At 38.5% G+C, this 25,919-nt stretch overlaps 1 protein-coding gene across 1 annotated transcript in view; it reads left to right on the top strand.

Annotated features, from left to right (window-relative positions):
* The window catches only part of MAGI2 (membrane associated guanylate kinase, WW and PDZ domain containing 2), a 353,905-nt gene that overhangs the window by 149,556 nt on the left and 178,430 nt on the right, over positions 1-25,919 (top strand). Inside the window, exon 5 of the mRNA XM_007450095.1 lies at positions 20,602-20,633. Within this exon, the coding sequence (XP_007450157.1) occupies positions 20,602-20,633 (32 nt within the window). The remainder of the gene's footprint in view (positions 1-20,601; positions 20,634-25,919) is intronic.

The raw sequence follows: 25,919 nt of genomic DNA, 5'->3' as shown, positions 1-25,919 counted from the left end.
CACTCTTTCAAACCCTGTGTATCTTTAGATAGTGAGGTCGTTAGAAACCTGAAAGCTTCCATCTTTTGTAGGTATCTCTTTTTAAAGTGACTTAAAGATAATGGGAAATTACTCAAAAATAAGCTGACAACTGAATGGAATTCTATTCAACTGAAAAGTATTTATCGTGGGAGCACTAAGAATTAATTCTTAGAAATAAAGGTAGTCTTGCCAGTGCAAAATGTGGCCCCTGTCTTCACTAATTTCCTTAAGATTAAAATCAAAGCAAATCATGGTTTTATTTAGCTTAGAGGTCAACTATTGAGAGGAGAGTTTAAGAGCTGATTTACCCCCTTCTCGGAAAGATCTGTGTCACTTCTGATGCTCAGGCACATCTAGCGGTTAAGTCAGGTGATGATTCGGTGAGACACACTCAGTGTCCACATCTGGGAAATGAGAAATCAGGTGGCTGGAGAGTCCCCTCTGGCTCCAACATGCTATCAACTTATAATACAGGTGTCAGGGCCCAAGCATGGCAACTGCTGACGGCGCGAGAGTCTTCCTTTCATTCTGTCATCTCTGAAATAGGATGATAACTTTAGAGTTGTGAAGGGCTTTGTTCTCTGCCCAGCACATCTAGCTTCTTCAGTTCCAGATGTCTTTGTCTCTCCTGCCCTTTCCAGTTATTCCAGCCTACCCATGTGGGACTTCACAGGGTCTCTAATTGAGTTAACTTTCTTTCCTAAGCAGAACGGCACCTTGGGGGTGATGCCCCTTCTGGTGGTGTCTCTAAGGTGCAAATAAATACGTACTAGGTCATGATGTACCTAGTAACTCTTCCTCCATTCCTATAGCCCCCCAGTGTCATGCATCCTCAGGTGGTCACTGCTGCTGGTCGTTTCTGTCCCATTGACTGTAAAACCAAGAAGTAATGCCCAAATAGATGTTGCAAGTCTACTTGCTGATCTAGAAGATCTTTAGGACAAGATCATAGCAATTAACTAGTCTACTAATTGCATAATAATCTGTCATTGTGCTATGACAGACTGTTGGAAAAAACTCTAGACTTGGAGTCAGAGAGGATGTGGGTGAGTCTTGGTTCTGCCACCTCCCTCTTGCATGCCTGTAGGCAGGACACCATCAGAACGTGTGTTGTCTGTACGATGCTTGTAATCATTCCTTCCTGTCTTCTTCACAGGGATTTCATAAGGAATATATGACAGTATACCCCAAACTACCATTTAAATGATAAACTGCTAAAGAAATAAGATTTCTCTCAGAAATTAAATTGTTTTAGTATTAGTAAAAATGTACTTTGACATTTTTTTAAATTAATTCACCAAATACCTAGTGACCACCTGCTATATGCTAGTTACTGTGCTAGGAACTGGAGAATCAAGAAGGAACAAAAATACAGATATGACCCCTGCCATCAGGGGAATTTTAAACGCCTGGGGGAGAGAGAGTTATCACAAGAAGCTATATTCTTACCAATTAGTGATCTTGGCCGTGGAAATGGGAGGAAAGAGGAGTGTTGAGAGGTTCATGGAGCTGAGAGCCTCTAGTTAACGGGATGTGGCTTAGAGAGGTCCAGGATGCCTTGCCTAAGAAGGGACCCTGGAAACAAGATCTAAACAATAAACAGGGGTAAACCAAGTGCTGAGGGTAGGGAAGCAGGTTCAAATACCTCATGGTGAGAGGGAGCCTGGACGGTCTTAGGGACTAAAAGAAGGTCTCTGACAGTAAAGTAGAGAAAGCAAAGCAGGTGAGAGTCCAGAGCAAGGCAAGTCTAGAAAGATGGTTGGGAAACAGACAGGCTCTATACTGGATTTTCACTTTGTTCTTTCCAGCGCCAGCAAGTTGATTACAGAGTTTTAAGTATGGGAGCAACATGATAGGATTTAGGCTCTGAAAAAGATTACTGTGACTACATTGTGTGTAACCAAACCAAGTGAAAGGAGATTGGCAGCAGTGACTTAATGGTAGTTTGGACTCAGATGCATCATTGGAGGTGAGAATTGAGGAATATTTAGGAATAACCACAGGACTTGAAATCAAGTTGAATTGCAGTGGTGTAAGCTGAGATGTATTTAATATCATACTTATTCTTTGAATCAACAGTTCGAATCATGTCCCAGGGTAAATGGTGATATTTTCCTCATCAAGACATTATGACAGATGAATTACACTTTTTTCCCCACTTGATGTAATGACTATTTTCCTCCAAGGCTTTTTTTTTTCCCGTTTTATTGAGGTATAATTGACAAATGAAATTATATATCATGGTGATTTGATATTGTGAAAAGGTTTCTTGCATCTAGTTAATTAACACATCCATAGTTGTTAACACTGTACTGTGTAATGAAATTTGCTAAGAGAACTTATTCTCACCACCACCCCCCAAATTACACTTGCCTGAACATCGACACTATGACCAAGCACTGACGCTATTGACCACTGTCTGCCTTTGATCCCTTTTGTATTTTCCAGTTAATACTATGACTATTTCATTTTTTATGTATCAGTGAGAAAAATTAGCATGTTTACTTGAAATATGTAGCAGAATGACAAAGCTAATGCCTATAACTGCTGTGCCTTTGAAGTTTATCCCAGTCTTATTCATAATGTTAATTGGAGAATTCTCCCATTAACCAAAGGCAGTCCACATGCCGTGCATTTTGAAAGGGCAAATCTGTGAAAGAATTGTACTTCATTTAGGAAATCTCGTTCAGCGCTGGTATTAATAAAAAGAGTCTCCACTGTAAAGCAGGGTGGCAAATACATGGCCCACAGGCTCACATGCCACCCTCCATCCTCCCATTTCCATGTCTGGGATGCTCATTGATAAAGGTTTGATTTCCTACTGAGGCTGTTGAGAATCCTCCTCAGCCCAACTCTGTAGGCAGCCAGTTGATCAGATCGGGCATGAGAGTTGGAACTCATTTGTCATCCCCATGTTAACGCTGTGTAAATCCTCTGTTCCCCCAAAAATAATTAGTCTAAGGGCATATTTATTTAGGTTTTCCTGCCACCACAGATAAGGTTCTCCGATTTTCATCAACGAGATCTGCTGTTCCTTGTCTTAGCTCACCTGAGCTCACAGGCAGTTGTGGATGTTTCCAGTCAACTGACAGTCCTGCCTCAAGCACCGGCATCTCTTATTCTCTCTGCCGCAGAAATTTCTGGGGCACTACAGGTGCTTCCTCAGCCTTCAGCAGGGACAGCCCACAAAAGTGGGAAAGTTAACACTGGGAAAGCAACACTCAGTGAGGAGCAATCCCTTTCCCCAGCGGGAGAGGCGAGTCAGAACATGAAGGCCCTGACCTCGCCATTCCACAGGAGGAAAGTTCTGGTGTATGCTCCCCGAGCCTTCTCAGAAGATCCACATGGGAAGTCCCAGGTGCTCACAGTGATTATCCGCTCCTTAGTATTTCACTTCCCTGATTCACTTTCCTCAGTCTTCATTTCTGCTTCCTACGGTCACCCAAGTCCTCATGCCAGGGTCTGCTTTTGGAAGAACCCGAACTAAAATGGCATCTTTTGCCTTCATGTTATGTAAAACATTGATTCACAAACTGCAGTCAATGAAGTCCCTCTATGCAAAGTCCCACAGGAGAACCTGGGGGATAAGAATGGCGTGGGAGGGGGAGAGAAAGAAACAAACTCAACTGCACCATGAATTCCCACCACAAAGCAAACAAAAATTTTATCTGTTTTGTGATTGATTGAAAAATACATTCCAAGGGCAATCCTACTTGTACTATCCACCTGCAGTACTTAAGTGATGCTAATCAGGGATACCAGAACCCTAAATGAAGATCAAGCCTTAGCTGGTTAAGTTAGTTGAAATAGGAGATAAACATCAGTTCTGCCTATATTTCAGACCTTAGTTTATAAATAGCAATATATAAATAAATAACATAAATAGATAATATACGTTATATTTATCTATACAACATATAGACAAATAGAAATAAAATTGTTCTTTATAAGAAGTTCTATGTAAGATGACATCAGGCCAAGGAATCTTCTGTATGCTTTCTCCAAATTACTCAGTAAAGTGCCACAGATACATAGAAAAGAAAATGTCAGGGATTCACAGATTCTAGCATTTATAAGACTGCTCAGGTACTGCTTAGTTGTGCTTAAACCTCTTCTCTGATAAATAGTCACTCATTTCCCCACTACTCTCTTTCAACCAGTTCTGAAGTCTCAAATCCCAGAGCACAGCATAGCAGAAAGTAGAGAGGCAAGGGTGATGAACACTTGCCTCTTGGAGCAGTGGTGCAATTACATTAAGTACCAAAGACAGACGCAGAACTATACGAAGCCTTCAGGGTAGTATGTAGAGACCATCTCGAAACGTTTTACAACACAAATGTTTCTCATCAAACCAAGCAAACAAAATTAGGAACTTGTGTCAGAGAGAAGGCTCCCCACGGTCCAGCAAAGCTAAGTGACACCCTTGCCAGTGGAATTCTGGCTACAAGCTGTGCACATGTGTTCACTGTTGTATGAAATCCAAAATGGGCATTATTTCACACAATTGAGTGAGCAGCAGTGGAGGCCATGAGCCTGAATCTGGAAAAATTTTCCCTTTACAAAAACAAAAATGTAAAGCCCAGCATGGAACATACAACAAAAAGCTCAGCATGTAAGAAGGGGATAATTATAATTAGCCTTGAAGATCAGGAGGAGGATCATGACACTGAAGTAGATTTACTGCAGGCCACAGAAGAAACTGAGAAAACATGCTTGGAATCCTCAGATGTTAGAAGATGTAACATTCGAAAAAACAGAAATGGGCAGAGCAGGCTGAAATGCAAAAACCAAGCAAGGTGATGCCTGACGAAGTAAAAAGGCCATAATAAACACATCTGGGGGTTGAAGTTACCTCAGAAAATTAAGATGTTCATTAGAATCAGTAACAAGTAGAACGGTTACTGCAAGCAATTAATAGTGTAGAGACCCACTTGAAGAGTTTCACAGTTACAGAGCAGCAGGTTTCCAGCTTTATTCCATCTCAACAGCAATCACATGCACAACACTCTTCTACCAGTATTACTGTTCTTGATATAGAGTCTCAAACATGAGGCCAAGCAAGGTGCAGAGGAGGGCAGGTCCGAGTAACCATGGGAGGAGGAAAGGAAGTGAAGTGTGAACCAGGAGCTTCGATTATAGCCCCTTGGAAGAGACAGAGAGGCATAGCATACTTTTGATAACTATTGTTGGACAAATAAGAGAAAAAGAAATTAAAGAGAAACTAAGAAAAAGGAAAAGTCAAGATGAAATCTACAAATAATGGAATATTCTTTGAGCAGTACTTCTCAAATGTGCGTGTGAATCACCTCGCGGCGGGGAGGGTGTCTCATTAAATGACAGATTTGATTCAGTTGGTCTGGAGTCTGAGGTTCTGGATTCCTATCAAGTTCCCAAGCGAAGCTGTTGCTGCAGGTCCTCACACCCCATCTTGAGTAGAAAGACTTCAGAGAAAGCCTGAAGCAGGTGCAGTCACTATATTCCAGGAAATACTTCACTAAAACAAATTCACACTCAGGCACATTATAGAAATTTGCAAGGCATTTTAAAGGATAGAAAAAATAGTTCACCATTATTCAGGGAAGGAAAAGGTTCTTGCAAATCAACAGAAATTGAGTGGATCCAGGCTTGTCCTCAACATTGCAAAATGTCAGAGGACAATAGAAAAATCCCACAATCTTTGAAAGAAAGAACTTGCGACCTAAGAATTTATTAATGAAACTAGAATTCATATGCAAGTGCTTAGAAAAGTTACCATGTATTTAGGTTTTCTATTGCTGCTATAATAAATTACTACAACTTTCATGGCTTAAAACGACACAGACTTACTATCTTCCAGCACTGTGGATCAGAAACCCAACACGGGTCTCACTGGCTAAAATCAACACGTCAGCACAGCAGCATTCTTTTCCGGAGCCTCTAGAGGCGAATCCATTTCTTTGCCTTTTCCAGTTTCTGGAACTAGCCACAACTTGTGGCCTTTTTCCTCCATTTTCAAAGCCAGCAATGGCAAGTTGCCATCTCTGTCTATCTGCAGCCAGGAAAGGTTCTCCACTTTTAAGAATTTATGTGGTTGGATTGGGCCCACCTGGATGATCTCAAATGCTATCCTTATCTCAAGATCCTTAACATCAAACACATCTGCAAAATCCCTCTAGCCGTGTGAGGTAATATATGTACTGGTTTTGAAGATTAGAGACCTCTTTAGGAGGCCACTATTCTACTTACAACATCCAACATATGCTGTTTCTGAAAAATTTGAGTACATAAACTAACAGAGAACCAAAGTTCAAAACCCCAAATGGGGAAATAATAGTATAAAAGGAATTGTGGGAGGAGGAATCAAGATGGCAGAAGAGAAGGACATGAAACTAACCTCCTCCCACAAATACATCAAAAATACATCTACGTGTGGAACAGTTCTCACAGAATATCTTACTGAACGCTGGGTAAAGGAAATGGTGAGCATTAAAACCAGGTTAGTTGGTTAATCTGAGTAATTATTGTATAAATAGTTACAGGAAAATGCAAAGTTAGAAACAATTCGTTTAAAAAATTATGATATAATCATTGTAAACTGGGGGTACAGTTGTTAGTGGATCACAGAGACTGTTGAGTGAGATTAAAGTGGGCTACCTTACTCCTCTAACCAGGATAGAAGGAACTTAATGGAAAATCCTAATGGGATGAAAATAATTATTTGCTTTGTTTAGCAAAGCAAAGCAAATCAAAACAAGCTATACTCCATATAGCAAAAGGGAGCTTAAAAGAACTTAAAGGGCATCTTAAACGACCTTAAAACAAAGCTTAAAACAGAAAAAATAAATTTAAAAAAACTTTAAAAACCTACAACAGCTAAGAGAAGAAAATAAATGTATCTGTTGTGACAATAAATTGTCGAATACCGTTCTGAAAACGCAGACTTCTATTTTGTAGAAAAAGAATTCCAGATGCATCAAAGCCATTAAATGGAAGAGTGTACCATTTTATTTATTTTAAATTTTATTTTGTTTTTTTATACAGCAGGTTCTTATTAGTTATCCATTTTATACATATTAGTGTATACATGTCAATTCCAGTCTCCCAGTTCATCACACCATGACCATCCCCCAGCCACTTCCCACCCTTGGTGTCCATATGTTTGTTTTCTATATCTGTGTCTCTATTTCTGCCCTGCAGACTGGTTCGTCTGTACCATTTTTCTACATCCCACATATATGCATTAATATATGATATTTGTTTTCTCTTTCTGACTTACTTCACTCTGTATGGCAGTCTCTAGATCCATCCACGTCTCTACAAATGACCCAATTTCGTTCCTTTTTATGGCTGAGTAATATTCCATTGTATATATGTACCACATCTTCTTTATCCATTCATCTGGAGATGGGCATTTAGGTTGCTTTCATGTCCTGGCTATTCGTAAATAGTGCTGCAATGAACATGGGGGTGCACGTGTCTTTTTGAATTATGGTTTTCTCTGGGTATACGCCCAGTAGGGGGATTGCTGGGTCATATGGTAATTCTATTTTTAGTTGTTTATGGAACCCTCCATACTGTTCTCCGTAGTGACTGTATCAATTTACATTCCCACCAGCAGTGCAAGAGTGTTCCCTTTTCTCCACACCCTCTCCAGCATTTGTTGTTTGTAGATTTTCTGATGATGCCCATTCTAACTAGTGTGAGGTGATACCTACTTGTAGTTTTGATTTTCATTTCTCTAATAATTGATGATGTTGAGCAGCTTTTCATGCACTTCTTGGCCATCTGTATGTCTTCTTTGAAGAAGTGCCTCTTTAGGTCTTTTGCCCGTTTTTTGATTGAGTTCTTTGTTTTTTTTAATATCGAGCTGCGTGAGCTATTTATATATTTTGGAGATTAATCCTTTGTCCATTGATTCATTACCGAATATTTTCTGCCATTCTAAGCGTTGTCTTGTTGTCTTGTTTATGGTTTCCTTGGCTGTGCAAAAGCTTTTAAGTTTCATTAGGTCCCATTTGTTTATTTTTGGTTTTATTTCCATTACTCTAGGAGGTGGATCAAGAAAGATCTTGGTGTGATTTATGTCAAAGAGTGTTCTTCCTGTGTTTTCCTCTAAGAGTTTTATAGTGTCCAGTCTTACATTTAGGTCTCAAATCCATTTTGAGTTTATTTTTGTGTACGGTGTTAGGGAGTGCTCTAATTTCATTCTTTTACATGTAGCTGTCCAGTTTTCCCAGTACTGCTTATTTAAGAGACCGTCTTTTCTCCATTGTGTATCCTAGCCTCCTTTGTCATAGATTAGTTGACTATAGGTGCATGGGTTTATCTCTGGGCTTTCTATCCTGTTCCATTGATCTATATTTCTGTTTTTGTGCCAGTACCATACTGTCTTGATTACTGTAGCTTTGTAGTATAGTCTGAAGTCAGGGAGTCTGATTCCTCCAGCTCTGTTTGTTTCCCTCAAGACTGCTTTGGCTATTCAGGGTCTTTTGTGTCTCCATACATATTTTAAGATTTTTTTTTTCTAGTTCCGTTAAAAAAAATGCCGTTGGTAATTTGCTAGGGATTGCATTGAATCTGTAGATTGCTTTGGGTAGTATAGTCATTTTTAGAATATTGATTCTTCCAATCCAAGAGCATGGTATATCTCTCCATCTGTTTGAATCATTTTCAATTTCTTTCATCAGTGTCCTGTAGTTTTCTGCATACAGGTTTTTTGTCTCCCTAGGTAGGTTTATTCCTAGGTATTTTATTCTTTTTGTTGCAGTGGTAAATGGCAATGTTTCCTTAGTTTCTCCTTCAGATTTTTCATCATTAGTGTATATGAATGCAAGAGATTTCTGTGCATCAATTTTGTATCCTGCAACTTTACCAAATTCATTGATTAGCTCTAGCAGTTTTCTGGTGGCATCTTTAGGATTCTCTATGTATAGTATCATGCCATCTGCAAACAGTGACAGTTTTACTTCTTCTTTTCCAATTTGTATTCCTTTTATGTCTTTTTCTTCTCTGATTGCCATGGCTAGGACTTCCAAAACTATGTTGAATAATAGTGGCAAGAGTGGACATCCTTGTCTTGTTCCTGATCTTAGAGGAAATGCTTTCAGTTTTTCCCCATTGAGAATGATGTTTGCTGTGGGTTTGTCATATATGCCCTTTATTATGTTGAGGTAGGATCCCTCTATGCCAACTTTCTGGTGAGCTTTTATCATAAATGGGTGTTCAATTTTGTCGAAAGCTTTTTCTGCATCTATTGAGATGATCATATGGTTTTTCTCTTTCAATTAGTTAATATGGTGTATCACATTGATTGATTTGCATATATTGAAGAATTCTTGCATTCCTGGGATAAGTCCCACTTGATCATGGTGTATGATCCTTTTAATGTGTTTTTGGATTCTGTTTGCTAGTATTTTGTTGAGGATTGTTGCATCTATCTTCATCATTGATATTGGTCTGTAATTTTCTTTTTTTGTAGTATCTTTGTCTGGTTTTGGTATCAGGGTGTTGGTGGCCTCATAGAATGAGTTTGGGAGTGTTCCTTCCTCTGCAGCTTTTTGAAAGACTTTGAGAAGGACAAGTGTTAGCTCTTGTCTAAATGTTTGATGGTATTCACCTGTGGAGCCATCTGGTCCTGGACTTCTGTTTGTTGAAAGATTTTTAATCACAGTTTCAATTTCATTCCTTGTGATTGGTCTGTTCATATTTTCTATTTCTTCCTGGTTCAGTCTTGGAAGGTTATACACTTCTAAGAATTTGTCCATTTCTTCCAGGTTGTCGATTTTATCGGCATAGAGTTGCTGGTAGTAGTCTCTTAGGATGCTTTGTATTTCTGCAGTGTCTGTTGTAACTTCTCCTTTTTCATTTCTAATTTTATTGATTTGAGTCCTCTCCCTCTTTTTCTTGATGAGTCTGGCTAATGGTTTATCAATTTTGTTTATCTTCTCAAAGAACAGCTTTTAGTTTTATTGATATTTGCTATTGTTTTCTTTGTTTCTATTTCATTTATTTATGCTCTAATCATTACGATTTCTTTCCTTCTACTAACTTTGGGTTTTGTTTGTTCTTCTTTATCTAATTCCTTTAGGTGTAAGGTTAGATTGTTATTTGAGATTTTTCTTGTTTCTTGAGGTAGGCTTGTATTCGTATAAACTTCCCACTTAGCACTGCTTTTGCTGCATCCCATAGGTTTTGGATTGTCATGTTTCCATTGTAGTTTGTCTCTAAGTATTATTTGATTTCCACTTTGATTTCTTCAGTGATCTCTTGGTTATTTAGTAGCGTATTGTTTAGCCTCCATGTGTTTGTATTTTTTACAGATTTTTTCCTGTAATTGATACCTAGTCTCATAGCGTTGTGGTCGGAAAAGATACTTGATACGATTTCAGTTTTCTTAAATTTACCAAGCCTTGATTTATGACCCCAGATGTGATCTATCCTGGAGAATGTTCCGTGCACACTTGAGAAAAAAGTGTAATCTGCTGTTTTTGGATGGAATGTCCTGTAAATATCAATTAAATCTATCTGGTCTATTGTGTTATTTAAAGCTTGTGTTTCCTTATTAATTTTCTGTTTGGATGATCTCTCCATTGGTCTAAGTGAGATGTTGAAGTCCCCCACTATTATTGTGTTACTGTCAATTTCCTCTTTTATAGCTGTTAGTAGTTGCCTTATGTTTTAAGGTGCTCCTATGTTGTGTGCATGTATGTTTATAATTGTTATATCTTCTTCTTGGATTGATCCCTTGATCATTATGTAGTGTCCTTCCTTGTCTCCTGTAACATTCTTTATTTTAAAGTCTATTTTATCTGATATGAGTATTGCTCCTCCAGCTTTCTTTTGATTTCCGTTTTCATGGAATATCTTTTTCCATCCCCTCACTTTCAGTCTTTATGTGTCCCTAGGTCTGAAGTGGGTCTCTTGTAGACCGCATATATATGGGTCTTGTTTTTGTATCCATTCAGTGAGCCTGTGTCTTTTGGCTGGAGCATTTAATCCATTCACGTTTAAGGTAATTATCGATATGTATGTTCCATTACCATTTTCTTAATTGGTATGGATTCGTTTTTGTAGGTCCTTTTCTTCTCTTGTGTTTCCCACTTAGAGAAGTTCCTTTAGCATTTGTTGTAGAACTGGTTTGGTGGTGCTGAATTCTCTTAGCTTTTGCTTGTCTGTAAAGCTTTTGATTTCTCTGTTGATTCTGAATGAGATCCTTGCTGGGTAGAGTAATCTTCGTTGTAGTTTCTTCCCTTTCATCACTTTAAATATGTCATGCAACTCCCTTCTGACTTGTAGAGTTTCTGCTTAGAAATCAGCTGTTAACCTTATGGGAGTTCCCTTGTATGTTATTTGTCGTTTTCCCCTTGTTGCTTTCAATAATTTTTCTTTGTCTTGAATTTTTGTCAGTTTGATTACTGTGTGTCTTGACATGTTTCTCCTTGGGTTTATCCTACCTGGGACTCCCTATGCATCCTGGACTTGGGTGGCTATTTCCTTTCCCATGTTAGGAAAGTTTTTGACTATAATCTCTTCAACTATTTTCTCGGGTCTTCTCTCTCTCTCTTCTCTTTCTGGGACCCCTGTAATGCAAATGTTGTTACGTTTAACGTTGTCCCAGAGGTTTCTTAGGCTGTGTTCATTTCTTTTCATTCTTTTTTTCTTTATTCTATTCCTTGGCAGTGAATTCCACCATTCTGTCTTCCAGGTCACTTATCTGTTCTTCTGCCTCACTTATTCTGCTATTGATTCCTTCTAGTGTTGTTTTCATTTCACATATTGTATTGTTCATCTCTGTTTGTTTGTTTTTAATTCTTCTAGGTCTTTGTTAAACATTTCTTGCATCTTCTAGATCTTTGCCTCCATTCTTTTTCTGAGGTCCTGGATCATCTTCACTATCATTACTCTGAAGTCTTTTTCTGGAAGGTTGCCTATCTCCCTTCATTTAGTTGTTTTTCTGGGGTTTTATCTTGTTCCTTCATCTGCTTATCACCCTCTGTCTTTTCATCCTGTCTATCGTTCTGTGTATGTGGTTTTTGTTCCACAGGCTGCAGGATTGTAGTTCTTCTTGCTTCTGCTGTCTGCCCTCTCCAGTGTACCATTTTAAATTGGTAAAATGTAAAGTGCATTTTTATTTAGTTCCTCCTTCAGTAATCGTATTATTGTCTTTACTTTGTTACAGATAAGGAATCTGAGCCTTAGATCAGGGAATGGCCACCCAGGCATGAGCCTCAGAGCAAATCCACAGTCTCACTCAGAGCCTGGGAGTTAGTCCTGGTATACACGCCCTCCCAAGTATGTCTGAGATGATGTCACTAGTGGCAGGTGGAGCTTGGACTAGAGCCCAAGTCAGTTTTACCCCATATTCTGTGTGTACAACCTCTCCACTATACTGTCTCAGAAATTATTTTTCTGTTTGCATGTTTGTCTCATCCCTCTGAACCAAACATTTTGACACAGGTTATTTTTGTTCTCTCCTCCAGTTTCCCTGCATACCCAGAGCCCCTACAAACCCCCACTGATTTTGCCACTTTCACCCACTGTGAGTAAATTCTCCTACTCAGTCCCATCCCTGCCCCATGGTGTAGACCCTGAAGGTTTCCCTCATAGACCTGCTCCAGCCTCTTGGTAAGGACTGGATGCTGTTTCTCTCTTAATTAAGGTTAATTGCTCCCCTTTGCACTCTAGATCCCATCTCTCATCTCATCGTGAAATAATTCCACCAATTATATCCCCTTTTCTCCTGAATCTTCAGACTCTGTTCAGGTACCTTCTCATCTGAATGTATGCTTCTCCTAAAAGAAATCTTCCCTTCATGGGCAGCTTTATTACCTCATAGCCACTTCTCAGTTTCACTTCCTCACCTTCCATTCATTCAGACCCCCTGAAATCTGATTTCTGTCTCTGTCCTAACAATCAGCTGCTTCCACTGAGGCCACCTGTGACACTCATGTTCCACAAACCACTTAAAGTCTTATCTTATGAGTATTTCTGTTGACTACTTCTTGAAACCTTCTGTTTACTTGGCTCCCAGACATTCATTCATTCTACATACCCTGAGGAGTTCTCTTCCCATGCTGTGCAAATTTGGTATATCGTTTTAAGTTTTACCTGACATATCTCTAATCACGACACTCCTACTGAGCACCGGAAAAGAGAGCAAACTACTACATGTCTTCACCTGAACCCAAATTAACTTTGGTTCAAACTTCAAAATGTATTTCAGCTACATACGAACCCAAACTCCCAAAGGCACCTCAAACTCATTTTGCCTGTTACCCAACTTTCTAGACTCCATTCGAAGAAACCTCTTTCCTATATTTCATACCTTAGCTAATGACACCATTATCCATATAGCTTCCCAAGTTAGAAGTCTTCATGGATTTCATCTTCTCCTTTATACCCCTCCTCCACCCCCAGCAAATCACCATGCCTCATCAATCTCCTTAGTATCTTGTGACTCTTTCATGCTACCCTCCTCACTCTTCACTTCTATTATTAATTCATCACATATGTCTATTGAAGTATCTATTGTGTGTAAAGCATTGTGCTAAGTACTGGGAATACATTGTGAACAAAATAGATATGATTTCTCCCCTAATGGAATTAATACTTTAGTTGGGGAGATGGGCATTAAACTAATAATCTCACAAATGCAATTACATAAATATGATTTCATAAATATATTTATAAATAGTGATGAGTGCCATATATAGTAAAAATAGAGGATGCAATGAAAAATTATAGTGGAGTACTTCAATTTAAAATGAAAGGTCAGGGCCATCTTCCCTGAGGAGGTAGTGTTTAAGCTGACACATAAAGAAGGAGTCAGAGATAGTTTGGTGAAGGGTTAAAAAGGGGAGGTAGGTAGTTATACGGCAGAAACTAACACAACATCATAAAGCAATTATACTCCAATAAAGATGTTAAAAAAATAAAACAACTGAATTTTAATAAAAAGGGTAGGTAAACAGAGGAGCTTGTGCAAAGGCCCTGTAGAAAAGCCTGGTTTATTCAAGGAAGTTCAGTGAGTGAAGGGGAATGACCCATGAGGTGTCTGGGGAGTATGTAGGGACAAAGTTATATAAAGCCTTGGCGGTTTTGTGTTTTATCACAAATGTGTGGGAATCCATTGAAGGATTTTAAACGTGATCAGATTCTGTGGCATCACAAATTTGCTCTTGCTTCGGTTGAAGCAGGAGATGATGGTGAGTGTGGATTATGATGGTGTCTGTGGAGATGGAGAGAAGTGGATTTGCAATAGATTTTGGAGGTAGAATAGACAGAATTTGGTGATAAGGAAGCGAGGCAGAGAGAGAGAGGTTAAGAATGACTTTCAGGTTCCTGTTTTTAAAACTTGGAAAGGCAAGTGAAATTTTCCAAAATAGGGAACACACGAGAAGAGATGTGGGAGGGAAGGCCAAAGCTTCCATTTTGCTCTGTTGAACCTGTGGTGCTTGTGAGACACACACGACTCAATAAATATTTATTTAATATTGATGTAATTTAATGATTAAATTTAAGATGTTTAATCTCAAATTACTTAAAGATGTTTCTAGATTGGTTTCTCAAAAAAAAAAAAACAGTGCTATGCTTTCGTTATTGTAAAAAAAAATTACTCTCAGAATTGGGCTTTTCTATTTGCAGGACTGATATCCTTCCGCATTTCCTTTGCCAACTGTTTATAGCACACCATAGGCACAGAGCGGTTTCTCTCTTCACTGCCCTTGGTCTTGTTCAGAACGTGAAGAAAAAGCCCTTTGTAGTTGCTAATATGTTCAGCAAGCCTCACCTCACTCTGAGTTTTAGCCTCCCTGACACAATTCTTCCTCTTCCAGTCTGTTCCTTTATTCCCATTCAAGGGCATCTACCTGACCTGCTTTATTTTGAACATATCATTTATGTAACTGAATTTATCAGAAGACAACATGTGCAGGCTTATCCTTTCTAGACACTCATTGGGATTACTTGAAATGGTCGGATTGCTCTCTCCATAAAGAACAAAGCCTTGGGGGGAAACGGCCATTTGAAAACAGCTTTATAGTGTTTATAAGAAAAACACTTTTATTTAAAAGATGCAGAAAGGACCATCTTTAAAACATTGCAGAGAAAGCCTCAGCTCTCCACATAAAAAGAGATTCTGTAGGCCAAAGATGGCCACTAATTTGAAATTTTCTTTGCAAATTGAGTATTTTGCTTGGCTGAAACATGGTGATGTGAGGTTAGGGTACCACTAGCAGTATCTTAATGGGAAGGCCGTTTCTTAGCCTAGGTCAGCTTCATTAAGAAAAATTGCCCTTTTACTGATTCGAAATAGCTTAAACAAATTATCTAAAGGAACTGTAGGGTTTAACTCATTTAATGAATTTTAATAAGAAATACGTGATCAGTCAAAAACTGGGAAAAAAGTGAATAACACTGAACTAGTTTTAATGGAAATTAGCTCGTTACCCTGCTGGCTTACATTTACCAAAGGCTGAATTTCTGATGGAAAATTTGCCAGGCTGTGGGGACATGGGAGGATCTTTAAATTAAAGATTAACTTTATTAGTGGTATTTTTCTCCCTTAAATTAGCCTTAACGGGAGATTTTTAAAACCCTGGGGCTTTTCCCCTCTTTGGGAAACTTTAAAAAAAAGAGTTCCTATACTGGAAGTATTTCTCACTGTCCCTGAAATATTTTCAGGATGTAGTAGGAGCATGAATCCCCTTTATTGCTTACAATCCTTTATAAGAAAGGATAACTTAAGAGGTGAAAGGGTCTGTGCGAGTGTCCAAGTGAGTTTCCTGTCCTCCAGCAGGATGCCACAGGGACTGTGAAAAAAAATTCTCTTTCTTACTTTCTCTCTTTATTTTCCCTCACATTCATGTGGTATGTGCATACTTTTGTTCTCCCTTTCTTTTTCCTCCTTTTGTTATTGCTTTTTCATTTTTTAAATTGTGATAAAATATACATAACATAAAATTTGCCATGTTAACCATATTTAAGTGAACAGTTCAGTAGTGTTAAGTATATTCACATTGTTGTGTCTTGTTTTTCAAACAAAATAGAACAAAGCTTTTAATAACTCAGGTCATGAACATCTTCACTGAAACAGGTTCCTACTCTTTTTCTGTTGCTTAAAGAAAGAGAGAAATAGAAAGTGTTTCCTCTGGATCTCTATCATGTGTAGTAACTGTAGAATTTTCTATAAAATACATGAAACTAATGATAGTTTTCAAAGTCAGAGTCATATGTTGTAGCAAGTACTTCAGTGAAGAAGAAACCATTTCACATTCTGCAAATGGTAGTTCACTCAGTATATCAAACGGAATACAGAGGCGTATTGAAAGATTTAGTCCTGTTTGGGGAAATTACTAGAAATCCCAAAAAGTTGCCCTGACGTTATTCCAAATTGAAGATATCATGCTGGGATTCTCTGTTAAGTTGTTCTTTATTGTACTTTGATCCCTTATTCGAAGTGGGGTGGTTTTAAGAAAGTTTGTCATCTTGTGATGTGCCCTGTGAATAATGGTTTAAAAAGACAAACAAACAAAAAATAAGACTCTTACCAAACAACTCACAAATGCAAATGCAGCTCACAAATGACTCTCCCTTCAGAGCTGCAGTGACTATATTGATGTTCTTTCATTTTGGGTATCATGTGTCAGGAGAAGTACGTTCTGAAAAAAGCCACTTTTGTGGAACTTTCCCCTTCAGATAAGGCAGTGTTGCTAGCCAGTCATCACACAATTTGGAAATGGTCCTTTGTGACACTGACATTGTCCCTACAGAGTTTGCATCACGTGAGGTGAGACCTTAGGCAAACATTGTAACTAATGAACAGGTGACCAACACAATCGAATGATATGCATAGAATGTTCTCAGGTTTCTCCCAAAGCAAGATTCCTAGCAAGAAAACATTGGACGGGGTGCAAGAATAGGAAATACTAAATTTTTTTTGGTTTTTACTTAACTGAATGGATATTACCTACAGCAGACATTACTATTGTGTTTTTATTTTTAACTGGTTACCCAGGTCATATATAAAGTGTTCCCTATACAGGGTGTTCAGATTTAGCAAAAATAAAAATACAGACTTCCCAGTTAAATTGAATTGCAGATAAACAAATAATTGTTAGTATAAGTATGTCCTATGAAATGTATATCGCATGCAGTCAGTATACAGGACATACTACAAAATCGTTCATTGCTCATCTGAAATTCAAATTTAACTGAGTGTATTATATTTTATCTGGTAACCATATTCCTGTAATTTATTAAAAATTGTATTTAGTTGACATATAGAATTTAATTTAAACTTCAGTATGAAGTTGGTGTTGTCTTCTCTGCTCTTGCATTTTCAAGCACCAGAATTTCTTCTCTAAGCTATTTGCAGTGTTTCTGTTTCTCTGTCCATCTCCTTGTGCTTTTACATGAGGAATTAAGAATACATTTTAGTTTTATTTCTTGTTCTAAAGAAGACAGATTTTAGAGATCTAATTCAGTTTTGTGCTTCATATTAAATGCATCAAAGTTTCCTTATTGGCTGCATCTAGCTTTTCCCATTTTTTTCTCTTCCCTTTTAAAAATGTCCCTACTCATGTTTCAGTTAGCTTAAAACTGTATCTTGAGGTCTTTCACTTTTGTTGTCTCAGAGTTAGGGTTAAATAAATGTTTGCATTTGTACACACACACACACACACACACACACACACACACACACACAAGCACACTTCAATAAATGAGCAGTATGGAAAACAGAGGTCAAGTCATTATAAAGAAATTGTAATTCCATAAGAGAAATGTAATATTCTGCTTTCTGTAGAAGTAGGTGAAATAAAGGCCAGAAATAAACTGAAATATAAAGGAAGCTTTATTAGCATTTTGAAGAAAAAGCTCTTATTTATGAACTTGGCTTTGTAAAAAGGACTATCAGCTCTGAAAGGCTTAAGAAAAAGTTATCTATATCCCTATTCTTATGCCCCTGTGAAGGTAGGTGGTGAGACACCCAAAAGTAATAGTCTCAACACACCAAGCCTGTCTTCTGTGATCTGCGTCAAACCAGAATGATTTCAGAAAGAGAAAAATTACAGAAATAAGGATTTAAATGTTTTTATTTTGTTTTAGGTGTTTTTTTTATGTTAATTGGAATAGACTAGATTTCTTAGAGGGGTAAACCCTACAAAAGGTTACCATACATTTATAATATATAATAATTTGACCCATACTATTATAGTGTTTATGTAGCTCTTCCAATGAAGTTGACCAGAAAACTGGAGATTAATCATAGAGAAAACTTTATCGATTAATTGAGCCAAATTGGGTATACCCAAAATAGATGTTTTCTATTCATCTTCATTTAAATGTTTATAGCATGATTGATACTTTGCCAGAGAAGCTCTGTCACGTAAGTTATTTATTTTTAAGGAAATCTATCCTGATACTATTTCTACTACCTAAAATTACTTATTCTGAAGCAAGCAGCTTCTTTTGGACAATGACTCAGAAAGGGCAACTACTGCTTCAGAGACCAAAGCCTCCTAGGCACAGCTCATCATTAGACGTATTTCAGAAACTGCCATAATGGGCGCAGTGAAGAAGTCCTGAGTCGTGCCAGTGGTCTGAGGTCAGAATGAATCAAACAGCCTCAAAAGAAGGGGAAGCCAAAGTGCCTGTGATGATAGGTGGTCAAATTAAACGGTCCTCTCTTCTTGTCTGATCTTGACTAATGTCCCTTTTATGCCATTTTAGTTCTGACACCATCACTACTGAGAGGTCTGATGATTATACATTTTCCATAGGAGGAATAATCATCTTGTAAGATAATGCCCCATGTGGAGATGAGAGCTCCATAAAAAGGAACCATTTTCAATACATCTGTAAGTCTAAGAAACTCCCAGCACCTAACAAATGTAAGGCGGCAAATATTCAAAATCCGTTCTGGCACTGCAAGAAGAAGAAAGTGGAGGAACACAGAGAAAGTAGAGGAAATAATTGAATGTTTTGACATTGTGAGAATGTGTAAATGACATCTTTTCTCAAAAGAACTGTGCCGGCAGTTCCATAAAACAGCAAATAAATTTTATCCTTCGGTGAAAATAATCGTTAATTGGCCAGTAGGTCACAGTGCTTTTCACTTTTCTATTTAGTGGTCAAATTGTTTTCATTGGCATTTTACAGAATGAGTCAAAGAGAGAAATGTATTTATCTGTAGTTTTACTCTCAGCTGTTATGCAAAAGGATGTGATTAAATCCTTGTAATTAAACTGTAATCAAACCACACATTGAACAGAATTTTTTTAATAGTTGGAAAGAGATACAAGAACATACATACAGAGTGTGTGAGAAAGTGAGCTAATTCTACCCATCTCCTTTAGTAAGATAGTTGTTATACTTAAGTGTTAAATTTAGCTCTGTGTTTCAAGGAAAGCTGAGGAACGTAATGGATTTATATACTTTCGCTCTTTTCATAAAATGCAGCATCAGCTCTTCACAGCTTGGCGCTGAGGTGCAGTTAGTATTTACACCCTAACTGAGTGGGGTTGCTTTAACATCTAGATAATTGTGTCTAGATTCTTCAGATATTTCCTATAAATGGGAATAGTTGAAAACCATAATCCATTTTGTACCAGTCCCAGTTTTTTAAAGGTTGTAAACATTATGTGGCATATTTTCAACATTCCATTTTTTATTAGGCATTTTATCAGACACCACCTAACATTAACATGAGTGACGTCGTTGAAAGAGGGACAAGGTGATATGAAAAGAAAGTAATTTTGTTTTGTATGCTAGATCATGCTTTGGCTTGCTAGCTAGGGTCAGTATATGATAAAATAATAACAATAAAGGGAAAAAAAGAAAAAGGAATTAATCTGCACTTTTAATTATCTTAAAGGTCGTTCACAACAGAGTCAGTCCCATTGTCGCACCATTTGTAATAATTGAAAGAGCTCAATAAGCTGAAAAAAGCCTGGCTTTGATGATACATTAGTCAGTCAATTAACAAACATTTTGAGCTGCTTTTTCATGAAAAACATTGGGCTAACACTAGGGTAGAGGGATAATAAAATAGATACCTGCTCTAGAGAAGATCTCGGTGGGAGAAAAGGCCCATAAGCAATTATAATAGAATCTAATTCATAATATATGTGTATACATTATTTTTAAAGTTAGGACTAATGAAGGCTTGTTGATTGATTTTTAACCACACAAAGCAGGTACATAAAGCAGAATTATTTCTTATACTGAGCAAAGGTATTAACCTTTAAATATCTAAATTTCTATCTGTATTCTTTCTCCCTCTCCCTCTCCCGCTAAGGCTGTGCCACACAAATCCCTGAGGATCACTCAGCCTTAGCTCTGGTAAAGTGGTCGTTTGCCACACAGTTATTCACTGTCACTGGGCTTCAGGCCAAATAAGGAAATATTCCTAGAATCATTAATATACTTCCAATAACATTATTTGGGCCCCCTTGAAAAAAACTATGCAGCCAGGCAGAATTTGTTGTTGTTGTTTGCTATTAACCGATTTAAAATAACTTGCAGTTATCTAAATATCATGCCACCCGTTAAGTGGTAGTGGGATATATTTTCAAAGTTCAAATATTGTTTTCTTTATTACAGGTTTCTTTTCTCCATGGAAAACTCCAAAGCCTGTAAGTTGAAATTATTCTACTTCTTTATTGCTAGTTATTATTAAAATTCCATTAAGTAAGATTTGAATTGGGTGACCTCAAAATCTCTTCCTCCTCTGAGATTTGTGATGTCAAAAGAGCAAATCCTCTGTGTAAGAATAACTTGTCTTACTTTCCTATAAAGACAATTCTGTCTGTTTTTTAATATTTTTACAAAACGAGCATCAACACTATTCAGTATGGTGTACTGAAAATACTTTAGAAAACTTTGTTTTACCCCCTGTCAGAAATACGATCGTTTTTATCACATTGAATTTTTAAAAACAGTACAAATTATAAGCCCAGAGGTCTTGAACTGCAAATTAAGTCTGGTCCACAAGAAATTTACCTGCATATATATTTGTGTATTTATATTTACTTTTTAATGTACACAGAGCTAAATATGTGTGTGTGTGTGTGTGTGTGTGTGTGTGTGTGTGTGTGTGTGTGTATGTATGTGAAAAAAGTTTTTTTTTTTCCTACCAAACCTGACAATCACTCAAAGTGGTGCTTCTGGGGCTTCCCTGGTGGCGCAGTGGTTGAGAGTCCGCCTACCGATGCAGGGGACACGGGTTCGTGCCCCGGTCGGGGAAGATCCCACGTGCCGCGGAGCGGCTGGGCCCGTGAGCCATGGCCGCTGAGCCTGTGCGTCCGGAGCCTGTGCTCGGCAACGGGAGAGGCCACAACAGTGAGAGGCCTGCGTACCGCAAAAAAAAAAAAAAAAAAAAAGACACAAACAGTGGTGCTTCTGAATCTTCAGAAACCGGTGAACTCTGCCATCACCTAATCTCTCTGGGCCTAGTTTCTTTATGAATTGTCCTGAAGTTTTGATGCTAAGGTACCAGGAGGCTGGTATTTTAATAATCTTTTTGTGAGGCAAATTTAGCCAAGTTGCCTTCCCAGCTAGAGATGATCTTTACTTGCCATTAGATTGAAACTAGTAATTATCCAAGTCCCAAGACCTGGGACTGGTTTTCTGGGATCCCGTTCTATGGTGTGTTAGAATAGTCAACCCTAACTGGAATGGCTAAAACTCATGACTGGAAGAGAGCTTAGCAAAGTGATTCAAGTAACAACAAAAATAAAACAAAACAAAAATCTCAGAGGATCACATCTTCCACCTACTTTTCATTCCGCTCACAGTAAGCAGCTCAGACAGCAGTGGCCCCTGGTTTGGCCAGTGAGTAGGGAATTCTTGGGTTAATTGCTTCCCTTTTTTCTTTTACTGAGGGAATATTTAATTGCTTGATTTTCTCATTTTAGAAATGGAGATATAATTTTACATACTTTTCAAGTGCAATAACTGCCTTAATTAAATAACATGGCTTTAAAATTATTTGAAGACAAGTGAAAATAAAATATTATTGAGCCCTGGAATATGCCTGAGCTCCAGGTTCCTCTCAAAGACAGATGAGGAAACCGGAGCTGGTGATGAGCGGCTGAGCTGTCAGAACATTCCAACCAGGCATGTCCTCATTTAGCGTTCGGCTCATCTGGTCCACAGAGAATATCAGATGGGAAAACTGGTCTCACTTGGGCCCAGTTAAACCACTTAGTGATGCATGTGACTTTGAAAAGAGGTATTTAAAAATATTTAAAATGAAATTTGTTTTATCTTGACCAAACTCTAAATAATTCCTTCCTTTCACCATCAGAGTTAAATCTGTGCTCTGTGGTTACACACATCTTTATCTAATTTAACAAGGAATCTTGCAACCTCATCCTGGTGCTACAATTATGCAATCTAGTGATTTCCTTATATGCACCACATTTTCACAAATGATGCCATTTGGCATAATTACAGCATTTGCTGTCATTACAGTAATTACATCCGTACTCAATAATTCCAAAAAAAGGTTTTATGAACTTAATTTACAATTAATGCTGAACCCATACATCCCTACAAAAGCCAAGGCTTGGAGTTCAAGGTCCTAGACTAAGTGAAGATAGAGGACTGTCAATTTAACATCCTCCATGTTTCCACCAGAAACTCTTCAGACTCAGGACTGTGATGACAGGCAGTGTGGTATAATGGTTTAGGGTGCAGGTTCTGAAGGCTTACTGCCTACAGTGAAACTGTGCTTCGTCTCCTTACTAGCTGTCGTACCTTCCACTAGCTACTTAAGCTTTCAGTATTTCAAGTTCATCTATAAAATGGGGATAATAATAATACTCCTCTCATATGGTTACTCTGAAGAGTCTGTGGCTTAGTCCATGTAACGTGCTTAAAGCAGAGCCTCCACATGCTCAAAAATATAAACTATTGTCATCCTAGAAAGCAGACCCTCCATGCATAAACCCTTAATAATCACCCTATGAAGTGAAGATAGTTTGCAAAACTATTCACTTCAACAAATATATATATAAGCACATACCCAGTGTATTTGGATTTATACACTCTCTCCTCTGAAAGAGGATTGATGACATCCTTAGTCAGGATAAGGAAATGTTATCCTGAGTGAGGTCTCTCCTTCTACCAGTCTTGTGTCACTTCGTGACACTCTTGCATCCTACTGATCCACAGCTTAAGCTAATCCACATCAAGATAGTCACTTCTGTTTAACAAGTAATACATTAATTATAGTGTGTTCTCAGTCTCTCCATCTGGAAGGAATCCAAGTTCATTCTTCAAGTACTGAATCAAGCCAAAAGCCTTCATCTCCCAGCCCTGCCCGAAAATCCTGGGGAGGTGTGTTTAGACTACCCCAGCTTCTACAGGAAGCAAACAGTTTCTAGAGTTTTCATGGGGAGGACAACTTGCCTTGTTCACAAGCCCTCTGTTCCCAGTGTACATCCTAGAATCAGAAGGTGGAGTTAAAAAACATTAACCACACCATGATCAGGTTTTTCTGTTTTACTCTTTGATATCCCGTTGTGGACTGTATGTCCACCCTGTCCACTGATACTTCAGTGACTATCCTTTCATACAGTTAGACATTCACTCATTCTTCAAGGCCAACAGAGATACAAGCCTTCTGCCATATAAAGAAAATGATTTTGTTTTCATGTTTCTTACTCTAGTTAGGTGGTTATAAATATTAGCCTAGGTAAGGACACCACTGGGACTGGACAAGATTCAATCAGAAGCCTTGTTGAGAGGCAAACGCCGGCAGGAAACACAGTTCTCTAGAGGTCAAGGTCAGGGAGACTCTAGGTGGCGTAAAGGGATGGGATCAGAATCTAGGTGGTTCACGAAGATTGAGAGGAGCAAGTGAGCACAAGGTGTCCCGGCTAGAAAGCAAAAGTACAAAGACCAAGCTGTCTAAGAAAGGAGGGAGAAGTCAACAGAGGGCACCTTTCAAAAGATGTTGTCAGATCAGCACACCAGTCCCAGAAAACAGAGGGTGCCCTCTGATCCCAGGGCAGGGGGTTTGCTCCATGGTCTTCTGTGTCGGAATAACAAATAACTCAGGGGGCGGGGGTGTGAAGGACTACAAGTCTGCCTTTTCAGTATTTCATGGGCGCTGTGATTTTCTGCTCTACAGTCTTACAGATCCCTGACAGAGTGACTTGAGGGTTTATGCATGTCACAGCAAGACATTGTGAATGCTTTACTAAGCATGAACTGGAATCAGTGAATTTCTCCATCTCTGCTATAGAAATTGTAGAATTTGTCAGTCTGCCGCAGAAACTTTCCCAAACAGTGCCCAAAGCGTTATTTATTTTGTAGTTTTCAGAATGTTTTTTAGAATACTAATATTTCACCTGAACCATGTTTGCTCCAATGACTACACATGGACAGTGCATATACCAGCAAGACTCATGGAGGAATCAGATAACCCTCCGTGGAAGATGGGAGAAAGAAATAGACATTTGCTGAAGCCCTATAATGGCAAGTGGGATGCTACAGCAATTCAGACCATATTTCTAATTTATTTACTTTTTAGAATTTAGTATCTTATGTTTGGAAACAGAAGGGAGAAAGTCATAGCCAGAATGCACCCACATGGTGCCTAAAGTCAGTTAAAGTGAAAAATAAAAAAATATGCCTTTAGCCGCAATGTGGGTCTTCCTGTCGTAGCAAAGGCACAGAGAATGGATGACCAAAGGAACCCACCATGGCTTCGTAGGCAAATTTTGCTTTCAAATGAATTATGAAGCGCGTATTTAAAGATTTTTACTAAACGGGAGCAAAAGAGTCACTGAGCAGAAAATTAGCCAGAACTCTAAACAAATTTACCAGTTATTCCCCTCAGTGTATTACTATTGCAAATAGCACTCCCGTTATAGTTATAGATTGGTTTCTGACCCAGGGTCTGCCACGGACAGATGCTGGACCTCTCTATGTTCCTAGAGATTATGTTTAATATTAGGGGTTTTCCGTCTTTGTTAGCTATAGAACCTTTGTTCAAACGAAAGCTTGGTCAGTAGCCCATGTAGAAAACAAATTAAAATGAAGCCAATTGTCTTAGTTTCTTCCAACAGCTATAATAAAATACCATAGACTGGTGGCTTATAAAAAACAGAAATTTATTTCTCATAGTTCTGGAGTCTGGAAGTCCAAGATCAAGGTACCAGAAGATTCAGTTTCTGGTGAGAGCCCACTTCCTAAATGGCCATCTTTTTGCTGTAACCTCACCTGGCAGAAGGGACTGCAGAGCTCTCTGGGGTCTCCTTTATAAGGGGACTAATTCCATTCATGAGGGCTGTCGCCTCATGACCTAATTATCTTCCCCAGAGCTCCACCTTCTAGTAATATTACCTTGGTTGTTAGATTGTCAACATAGGAATTTTGAGGGACCTCAAACATTCCGACTGTAGCACCAGTCTTATTGAGAGAAGGGTCAATGACCCATTTCTTTCCCAGTTTGCTGGCTTACCTGACCCCTGCCACAGTCCCAAGTACATAAGTGGGTCACAGGGACCTTTGTGTTACACAAGGACACAGTACATCGTACCTCAAATCCTCTCTACCTTTAAAACATGACTGACAGGTGACAGCTGGCTTTGGAGCCCTGACCAAAATATAGCCATCATGAAAACAGAAGCAGGACAGTGCAATAGGGGCCCGAAAGTTATAATCCTGTCAAGCTCAAAATAGTGTGTATCAAAACTGGTTTTAAAGGAAGAACAAGTGACCATATGTTACTGATGATTTCATTCAGTCACTAAATTTACATTTTCTGAGCACTTGCTATATGTTGGTAATACAACAGTGGGAGAGACTGCATCCCCTGCAGTCTCCGTCCCCAACATAATCTATTTGCGGAGACAAAGGTAGACTCACAATTACGGTTGAGTGTGAGGGGTAGGTAGAGGGTGCTGTGG

This window comes from Lipotes vexillifer, unplaced genomic scaffold, assembly GCF_000442215.2.
Source record: "Lipotes vexillifer unplaced genomic scaffold, Lipotes_vexillifer_v1.1 scaffold712, whole genome shotgun sequence".
Lineage (NCBI taxonomy): Eukaryota > Metazoa > Chordata > Mammalia > Artiodactyla > Lipotidae > Lipotes > Lipotes vexillifer.
Note: the sequence above shows the minus strand (reverse complement) of the source record. Positions and strands in the feature narration are given on the sequence as shown.